The sequence below is a fragment of the Oenanthe melanoleuca genome, chromosome 3, assembly GCF_029582105.1.
Source record: "Oenanthe melanoleuca isolate GR-GAL-2019-014 chromosome 3, OMel1.0, whole genome shotgun sequence".
Taxonomy (NCBI): Eukaryota; Metazoa; Chordata; class Aves; order Passeriformes; family Muscicapidae; genus Oenanthe; species Oenanthe melanoleuca.
The window spans coordinates 86,996,215-87,006,472 of record NC_079336.1 but is presented as its reverse complement, the minus strand read 5'-3'; the positions used below and the strand labels follow the sequence as shown (position 1 = coordinate 87,006,472).

The 10,258-nt window shown below is 39.8% G+C and overlaps 1 protein-coding gene across 1 annotated transcript; it reads right to left on the bottom strand.

The window, feature by feature from the left end:
• Window positions 1–2,035: 2,035 nt before the first annotated feature.
• On the bottom strand, window positions 2,036–8,049 carry MRPS10 (mitochondrial ribosomal protein S10). Its single transcript, XM_056487329.1, has 7 exons — window positions 7,981–8,049; window positions 5,542–5,600; window positions 5,362–5,434; window positions 4,186–4,325; window positions 3,693–3,801; window positions 2,485–2,574; window positions 2,036–2,234 (listed from the first exon to the last, which is right to left on the bottom strand). Exons 1-7 carry the CDS (start codon window positions 8,020–8,022, stop codon window positions 2,148–2,150), a joined length of 600 nt encoding a protein of 199 aa, XP_056343304.1. The 5' UTR covers window positions 8,023–8,049; the 3' UTR covers window positions 2,036–2,147.
• Between the last annotated feature and the right edge of the window lie 2,209 nt (window positions 8,050–10,258).

The window sequence follows — 10,258 nt, the reverse complement described above, 5'->3', positions numbered from 1 at the left end:
TATGATGACATTCTACACTACTTTGTGGAGTTTCATTCTGCTTTTTAATACTGCCTTATGAATTAAAAATGCATTAATTTCATTATTTTGTGACGTTCTGAATGCCAGCACTTGCTTCTGTGGCCATTTATTCACACTTCTTTTCACCAGAATGGGAAAGCTTTTCTAGCAGCCTAGAAGATTTAGTCCTGTAGCTTGTACTCTCACCCCCTTTTCTTTTCTCCATCCTGACTTCAATTTAACCATTGAAACCAATAACATTCCTGGGATTGTTTCCCTCTTTCTGCTCAACTCCTTTCTCCCTCCTCCCCATTTCTCGTGTGAGAAGGATCCTATTTGGGCAGTATTTGGTGTTTAGGAAAACGTTGTGGTGCCATTGATGTGTATCTTAGAAGATGTGTTACCCAGCAAATGAACACCTCAGCTTCTCTGTGATGAGGCATGGGCAGTAGAGCAGCACTGATGCTGATATCCCATAGACCAGCAAACATGTAACCACTGTTACATGATAATCTCTTCCTTAAATTAGATTTCTCGACTTTAAAATGTTAAATCAAATTTTTTTAATGAACTTGTAAAATCACCTGGAGCTCCTAGTTGCTAACATATCACCAGCAATGTTCTTTTTACAGATTTCATATGCACCAGCATCTCTGATTCCAGCAATAATATTGGGAAGAAAAGGAAGGAGAAAAGCTTGCATTATTTGAAATCTGTTCTGCTGACCCCATTCTGTCAGCAACCGCAACTAAACCCTGTCAGCAGAAGTCTGCTGCTGCTACCTGTGTTTCTCCAGCACTTTTATCTCCGTGGCATTCCAGAGACAGATGGTTTATAAAAGTCACTTCCTTTAATTTAGAGAACTCTACTAATCTGAACAGAACAGATTCCTCCTTGCTGGCTTATTGCCTTCACTCTTTTGTCTCACAGCAACTCCCTTTCATGCCTTTCTTCATACCTGCTTTTCCACCTCTGCTTTTTGCCCTTTCCCTTGCAAGATTTTAGTATATGCTTCTAATTGGAACAAATGTGTTGATCACAAACTTTCTATCCAAGCTCACAAATTGAAAGCTAAAACTTCAAATAATTTTGGCCTAAGTTACTCAGGCAGAGTAAATTACACAATGGACTGCTGTACGTAGCTTATGAAGTTGAATGCTTATTTATTTATACTGTATGCACTACTGTGGATATAATGAAAAGAAAGATGCTGGCTTGTAGCAAAGAGAAGGGTAAGAAAGGAGTTCATGTCTCCTCTTTCTGCACATCAGTCCTTTCATACTCAAACTGGAATTCTAGCAAGGTAGGAATGTGATGCACATTCCTGTGAAGCACACAGCTCTGCTGTGATGCACAGAACATCCCATGTGGCATACACTGCCTTTGTTTAAGGGAATGAAATTGCTGATCCTGACAATTTTCCTAAATGGATGCAAAAGTGGGCACTTCAGACAGGGATCATTTAAACTTTGGATGTCTAACTCCTAAGAACACAACAGAGCATGCTCAAACTCTGATATCAATAAATGGTATGAAGCATGGGGTTTTTATTGCAACTACAAATTTTCTGATTGAAAATCACAGGAGTTGGTCAGTAGGAAGGAAGCTTACTTTAGACAAAACCTGAAGCAATTGTTGGAGTACTGACGTTGGCACCCACTAAGAAATGTGGCAGGAAGCAAAACTGGAGAAATGTGGTATAAGTAGAAGAAAAGAAGATGGGAAATAGTTTATCCAAAACTGATAAATTGATAACAATCTGAAATCCATAATATTAAACATTACACAAAGTGGATTCGCAAGTATTTCAGCATTCAGAAGCCATCTAGTATCAAAGGGAGATAGTCTATTTATATTTATGTACATATGCACATACTTTTACATATGTAAGTACAAATAAACTTTACCTTTCTACAAACATATTATAAATGACCATAGTCACTGATCACAGAATGCAGTCAAATTTCTTCACTTTATAGCAGTTCAGTCTACATGTACTGGAGTTATGAGTAAGAATAACTTGATGAAACAAGAGTTTATATAATTTCTTTATACAAGAACCTTTATTTAACAATGGACTGTCTCAGTAAATGAGGTTGATAGGAGCAATGAATTTCAGTACTAATGGAGCCAAGTACCTGGTGTGTTCATGACTTGACTTCAGTTTCTTCTACTTGAGGTAGTGTATCCCAAACAGGTTTCTGAATGTGTTCTGGTATTTTCTCTATCTTAGTCTAAAAGGAAAGAAAAACAACCATTTACTGTAGCAGCTAGCTAACATCTAACTACTTTATTTATTCTGGTTTAAGAGATGACCCAGATTTAAAATGCCATCTAGTGGCAATTGCAAGCAATACAGCCTCTTTACCATGTAATACCTCGGCAAACTTTGCTATGAAACTATACCCATTTTCTCGGTTGACTTTCTAAAGACTTCAGTAGTTACTGGTATTTGCTTAACAATAATGTGGGGTGGAAACTGACCTTTTTCACTTCCATGGCAACCCCTTCAGGTAAGTTTCGTTGCACGTACTCCAAGTAAACTGCAGCGGTACTGCTTGTTAAGTATTTTAACTAAAACAAAAAGAATTTTTTTAAATTAACTACTATTAATAATACTTCAAACAGAATAAAACAAAAAATTGCCCTAGCTTCTTTAGCCCTTGGTATGGGACCAAACATCTTACAGAAAGCCAGCTTCCACAATATTCTGAACAGAAGCAGTTCATTGTGCTCAACCCTCATGCAAGTGTAAAGTAGTTACTTCACTCTGCAGAACTACACCTGCTGCCTGGGAGCACATGCATTGATTATGATGGAAGTGGTGGATCGTAAAACTGCAGTTATCAGACAAAATGAATTACAGATTATGCAAGAATCACCAGCTTTTCTATACTCCCAAAGTTCAAACCTATTCTAAATCCTGCAACTCCAGAGTTCCACTGAAATACCGATTTTTTAGTTTCTCCTGGTTCCACTGAATTACTGATCTTTTAGTTTTTCCTGGAAGGCAAAAATAGCATTTTATGGCCTGTGGCCAGCCAACTCATGTCAGGGGACTTAAAGTCCCATTTTGCTAAGCACTGTGCAAATATACAGTAAGACACCCAGGAGCCACAAAATGCTGGCAGTAAACCTTTCTTCTAAGAAAGTCAACCACAGTTGCATTCTAAACCATACAGATGTCTGTGTCTTCAGCCACAGAGCTGGTGGTTTGTCTATGCTTCCTTTCTTCTGTTTCCTACATGCAGTTTTAGTTTGCCACATGATGCTGCGTAGGAGAAAAGTATGTCTGCTCAAAAACATCAAACCAATTCACAGAGAACAGAACCCTCAGTGACTGGCAATGCCAATGATTTAGCTGCATGTTCTTCCCTTCCTGAGAAAACTCTCATCCCAATGATTTTTGGAGACCAAGAGTATAACACACATAAAGGTAGCCCTCAATTCTACATTACTTTCTTTAGTAATTCTTTCAGCTCTTAAGATGATGGTCAATATAAACTCTTTGGTCCAAAAATTATGTGGGCTGTGCATTCAGAATACCTCGTGTTGCATTTTATGTAACTAGGTAAGCTGTTTTCCAGTATTCTCCTGCATTCTCCTCCCCAAAAAATTTTCATTTATGTATTAGCATGTAGTAGTATCTTTGAGTAGTGCACCTAGAACAATTTTGTTTCCTTCTTTCTTACCTCTAAACACATGTAATGTGTCCTCATTTCATACTGAACTCTGTGCTTCTTGTAAATGTGTACAGACTTGAGAAGTGTAAATCGTTCTATCGTCTTTGGAGGTTTATCTCTGAGCAAAGAAGAAAAAGAAATTTGCATGTTATATAAAGGATGATAATACAAGTTTATCTGAAAGGTTATGCTGATATCTCAGGCATTAACCAGCACTGGGTCAGGGAAGCTACAGCACTGACAGCTGTACTGAAAGTACTGTCAGTACCCTTCATGTAGATAAAAAGCACTTCCACTCTGGCAGTGCTGAGTGCAGAACTGCTGCTGCTTTCTCATCACTGTCCTGCCATCAAAGAAGTGTTAGGTCTATAATCTGAAAAAAATGTCATATTACAGCCATTTCTTAAAAATAACAAAAATACTTCTAAGCAGAGGACCTGAATTACAGTAGATGACAGAAGAAGCATCTCACTCCATATCACTCTACAGATCAGTTACTTACACTTTTTCAACAGAGATGCCAAGTTCTTTAGCTGCAAGCACTGCGAAATATTCATAGCTGTCCAACACAGCTTTATCGTGGCCCTTAACCAAAATGGACAACCTCTTGTACAGTGTTTCTGGCTCATCTGAAATAGATACCTGCATTTTGGAAGAAAAGACAGGAGTTACCACACCATGTTCTCCTTAATTAATGCATGCACTGCGTATTTCCTTAGCCTGCATGCCCCATTTGTAAAAGAGCAAAAACACTCCACGACCTGTTGAGCTGCTTATTTTAGTTTATCTAACAGAATCTGACTGTATTACTTTGACTGACAGGTCTCACTCTACCAGGGAAGGCAAAGTGTGAAGAGATATCTAACTTGTGAACATTTAGGTAAAATTTCTTCATCCAAAAAACGAATCCCAGATAGATATAAGGAGGACAACACTACAACTGCATGAACAAACTCATTGTTGAAGCAAGTCTGAAGCAATATTTGTATTTTATAAAGCAGTGTGCAAATACCCAAGAGTTTGCTTGGGTATGGAAATTAAATAGATCATTATAGACAGCAACCAGAATTCTCACTTTACTGAGCTCTAAGACTACTCTAAACACACTAGTCTTCCCCAGGTGTATTATCCTTCATGTTTGTACAAGTGCCAGTTTATGACTTTCAGTAAGAGCTTGAATATCTGATGGCCTGCGCTTGCTGATCAACTGGAAGAGCCTTAATGAGTGCAGAAGTGCTGACTTTCCCAGAGGTTCACTCCTAGGCAGTTTAGCACACTAAATCCAGCATGTACCAGCCACAGCAGGAAGGCTGGATCAGCACTGCAGATCTAATACTGCCTGTCAGATGTTTCTGAAGCCCTTGTTAAAAGGATGCTAAGTTGCCGCAGGCATTGAACTGAGTATGGCCAAAAAGTTGGTATTTCATAGAGTTACAACTTTATGGAAAAGGGAGAAAGTTGCTGAAAGGCAACTGTGAGCTACAGAAATCTTATTGGGAAAAAAAAACAAAAACCCAGAAGATGTCAAATACCAATAATCTAAATTATTTCTTTCTCTGTGACAAATTTGACATCACTAAGACAGACCTTCAAAAAGCTGCAAGAAAAGAGCTCAATTTTCCTGGATGTCCTCTTTACTACTAAGAGAATATACAAAATTCTGTTACAGAATACTCACCAAAGGATTAGTCTTAGGCTCCTGTGTTTCACTATGGGATCCAGCCAGTCGTGCTCCCATCAAGTTGCAACTCCTAGAAGTACAGTCATGGGGAAAGCATAAAGTAAGTTGTTAAAGTCAGATTTTATTTTTTCAGGGACTGTGGAGGAGCAGTGAAGAAGGAGGGGCTGTTACACTTACGGAAGAAAATGCTGCTTTTGCATAATTCTGCTTGCATAACTGACAGGAAAAGCTGATCCCTGTATAAAACAGACAGGTTATGTTGTGGGGTTTTTCCCCAAATCAAAAAGCAGCCACTTAATATAGGTTTATTATAGATTACTTTTTTGCACACCAAAGCACAGCACATTCCTAGGCACTGATTTGACACACTAGGAAGTTTGCTCCATTGGAAAACACAGGAAAATGGGAGCATGGGAATATATTTCAGTATACAACAGCACCTAAATAAAGAAGCACATTAAGGGCACAGTAATAGTATGCACTTACTACTGAGGCACCTGAACAGCAATCACAAAGCATATTAATAAAAATGTATTTTTGCAGCATCAGACACTATTTCTGTATACAATGATATTTTCTCTTTGGTTTTACTTTAATGGTACAATATGTATAAGTTCTGTCAAAGCAGGACTTTAAAAAGCAATTGAAAACAGTATCCTATAAATCCAAAATTCAGCCTGTGAATTTAACTGGAAATTTACTGTTTTTCAGAAAAAAAAGTTCCTTGTGATTTTGAACACTTGTTCTTTTGAAGAGAACATTTTAGTAGAAATATTTCGTACAAGTAAATGAACCATGTTTAGAAGATAACATGATTTTCTGTGTTAGAAAAGGAATACAGTTGTTAATCATGTAACATTACTATCTTTCATACTAGAATAATTGCTCCCTTCTGAACATTATGTGGCTTCTGGCTTCCTTCCACTAATTCTTAATTTGGCAAAGTTATAGACTACTTGAGGAGGGGGAGAAAAGGAACTTTCACTTAGCAGAACCTCAGGGTTGCAGCAGAACGCTGAAGCCAAATTAGTTACTTACCTTGCCCCTTGATGCTCTTTTTTAACATGTGCTGGAGTCATAGATTCAAAAGAGACAACAGATACCCCACCCAAGAGTTATATAGTTGACTGTCTAATCAAATCATCAGAAAACAGCCAGACTTTATACTTTTGCAGGTAATCTTAATGTAGCTGATCATGGATGTGCATAACTGACTCTATGATGCTACTAGGTCCCTAACCTTTTCCAGTATGCATCATTATACATCAGCAGTGAGCAAAGCTATTTTCTCAAGTAATTCTACCTCAGTTGAAGTTTCTCCTCCAAATGCTGCTTCCAGTAAAGAAGATGACTGCAGGAAGAGGCAGAGGAGATTTCTGTTTACAAAGCTGACTATGGTACAAATGCCTCCCCTTAAGCAATCTTTTAAAATCCAGATCTTCAGAGGCACTACTGTTATGTTCTTTAAGTGCACAACAAAATAGGCAATTTTAGGAGCACTGAGTATTTGTCACTGTAGTTGATAGTCATTCAGAAAGTTTCAAAGTTTATGTTGGGAACTACCTGAGCCTTAATACCTAAAAGTAGTGAAATACAGCTAGTAATTGTCTAACAACATCTAATAAAATAGAGGGACAAGAGCACATAATGCAGTCTGTGCTATGTATTCTTTTACTTATAACTGCTTGACCTGGTAATAAGGATTTATTTGAATGCAAAGATATACGCACACACAGTGTATTGAGCCATGTGGTTTTAGATACAAAAATTTCAGTCTTCATGCAATAAAAATGAATAAATCAAAACCTGATGAAGCAGTAGAGTCTTATCCCACACACTAAGGTCTGCAGCCTTTCCAATATTCTATGACTGTGCCTATTATTCCTACCATATGCCACCTTCCTTTGTTAGTAATTAAGCAAATGTGCATCAAGTCGAAAGTTTTAGTAACATTAAATTAAAGGTGACAAAATGAAACACTGAATACCTCAGGGTAGATATGGCATTCAGTGGACAGGAATTCATAAACAGCTTCACTGTCTGATTAATGATGTGCTCTTGCTAATTGCCATCATAGAAGGTGGAAATGACACTCAAAGACTCTGCAACATAACAGAACCAAGACTTTGCACAAAACATAATTATCTGTCTCTTAGTGCAAAATAGCCTTAACACACTGCGTACACAGAAAAGAGTACAGAGCTTCAGAAAATCCAATTTTCTCGATTTGAGAGAAAGCAATCACTGCTTTTAAGTCCAAACTAGTAAAAACCGTCAGTGCAAAATGCTTCCCTGTTATTTTACGTTGCAACTTCCAAGCTTTAAAACTTTTAAGACTAGAAACCCCCCTAGCAAAGTCACCTATTCTTCACTCTCCCTTCCACCCGGACTAACTGCGGGAAAACCACAGAAGTGCAGGGAAGAGTTCTGAGGACCCGCCGGGCGATGACGGCGTGCACAGACACAGTCCCACGCTGTACAGCCCCAACCCTCCCAAAGCCCGAAGGACAGCATTTGCCACATCCCCTTCTCCCACTCCGCTCAGGAATGAAGAGAAAAATGACGACGAGGAGGAGGAAGGGGCTGCGGCGTCCCCTGTCCCGCCGCACAGCGCACCTGCCAGAGCCGCCGCCACAGCCGGAGCGCGCCCGCCGCCATCTTGGCTCCGCCCCCGCCCGCCCTGCCTCGCCCGGAAGGGGAAGAGCGGCGCCGCCCGCTCCTCCTGCCCCGCCGGGGCGGCTGCGGCCGCGGGCAGCGCTGGGGCTGCGGGGCCGGGCCGGGAGCCCGGAGGAGCCGTACGAGCCGAGCCCCCAGCTCCGCTCCCCGCCTCAGTCCCCTCGCAGCTCCGCTCCCGGCCGAGCGCCGCCTCACGTCCCCTCACGGAGCAGCCGCTCCCCCTCAGCCGGGCCGCCGCTCACCTCACAGCGCTCCCCGTCCTGTTCTCTGGGAATCCTTGGAAAAAAAACCCACACCAATTACACGAACCTTAGTTTTCAATCTTCTCCCCGCTCTTAAAAATACTTTAAAAAGGGATACAAGCCCGTTAGAGCAAAACCCATCCGATGTGTTTTACCGAAATACAAAAATGACTGGAAATGGCAAATAACCCCCTTTCTTTGCACACATACAAATAATACAACCAAGCTGCTGATCGGCACCAAAGCTTTAAAGGGGGTGGGGAAATAAACAAGTACTAATTTATGCCGCTAAACCATCCTTAAATACACAAAATCAAGTAGGCAGTGTAGAGTGAGATTAACCCGAAATTAAGCTGTGTGCTAATCAAATGCTAACAACGGGAACCTGAAACCAGCATAGATCACAAGCTCTATCAAATGAGTATATTTTTTTATTATGTTACTTCCTCTGCCACCTAAAATTACAATCTGCTTTTTACACTAAAACGCCTAAAATATTTACACAACCATCTTCTAATAAAATAACAGTTAAATATTGAAAATAAGATTTTTCTCATAAAATATGTCTTCTGTATGTACACGTTTTATCAAAGAGGACTAGATCCAATATTGAATAGTTTTCCATCACCAACCATCATCAAGAAAAAAGTTTTCTGAAACAAAACTATGTTCAACTCACGTACAAATAGGCAGAACAGCACATTTAACATCAGCCAATGCAACACTTAATAATGATGAAGTCAATGTTTGAGGCCTAAATCATGTACTGCTTAGAACATGTGCATTTCTTTTTTTTTTTTTCCTTTATGAATAACTTCTTTGGTAATCCTTGTTCTATTATATTCTTGGCTGTACAATAAAACAGCACCCAATTCATGTTACTTAACCAGGCATATGTATGTGTGTATATATATATTTATAGATACTAGGTTCAGCAAAGGTCCTGTCCAATTATTACTAAAAAATGTGCCACTGTAGGATTCTTTAATACAGAGCTGCTCTTCAGAATCAAGCCCTAAGTTTCTACTGTATTTCACTCAGTTATTCAAGCAGAACTCTGATTTCAATCATCATTTTGCTTAAACAGTTTTTAACCACCAAGAACCTGAAAACCTGTCCTTTTTCCAGGGTAGAGCGTTTCTCACAAAGATCTTTAAAAGCTCAAAATTATACAAGCTTGGGAGAGGAAGAGTAGACTCTGCTGGGCTGTTTTTAACAGAGGCCCCTGAAAGCAAACACGTTTTAATGCTCATAAAAGTCTCCACGTTGCAAACCATGAAGACTTGCACTATCCATGAGATTTTTTGTCAGTGGGGCTCAGTGGTGATACACAGCTGAGCACCCACTCTGCTGAACCTGGGATGCATACGGCCCCTGTAGAAGTAAAATGTCAGAGAATGGACAGGAACTGCTGGGGAACGTGCTGAGTGGCAGATTGGGAAAGAAAAGGCTGCTGCTGCCTGATCTCCTGAAGCTCAAGGGTACAAGGACTGAGAACATCACCTCTTATGTGACAGGAGTGAAATTCCACCTGCTGGTCAAACCCTACTGCAAAAACCTCTGGAAAACCCCCCAACACAACCTCGTACACAGCAACTTCACTAACCGTAAACGGAGAAGTTATTTCCATTCTCCTGAAGGTTGTTCTTTAGTATCAGAACATTTGACCTTAAGCAGAAACTTGAGGTCATTTGGCATCACATATTTGGCTTTGACAGAGAAGGCACCTCTCTCTGTCAGTGGGTCCCACAGATTCTGAACTTGTGTGTCCGGTAACTCCTATAAAAGTGCTTCGATTTACCCTCATTTTGCATAGTTAAACAAGGATAACAAGTAGAAAATAAGACTCACCATCCCTCAGGTTCTGGTGAAGATATTAGGAATATGGCAGAAAGAACCCAATAAAATATAACCCACCCCATTAAAAAAAAAACCCAAACAAACCTAAAGCCTGGAAGATCTTAAATAAGTCTTAT

What these genes read in the sequence shown, in the direction of transcription:
- MRPS10 (XM_056487329.1), bottom strand. Translation starts at nt 8,022, where the DNA reads ATGGCGGCGGGCGCGCTCCGGCTGTGGCGGCGGCTCTGGCAG. An exon ending in CAAAAGCAGCATTTTCTTCC is followed by an intron (nt 5,435 to 5,541) that starts GTAAGTGTAACA and finishes CTGTACTTCTAG; the next exon opens with GAGTTGCAACTTGATGGGAG. An exon ending in AGCCTAAGACTAATCCTTTG is followed by an intron (nt 4,326 to 5,361) that starts GTGAGTATTCTG and finishes TCCAAAATGCAG; the next exon opens with GTATCTATTTCAGATGAGCC.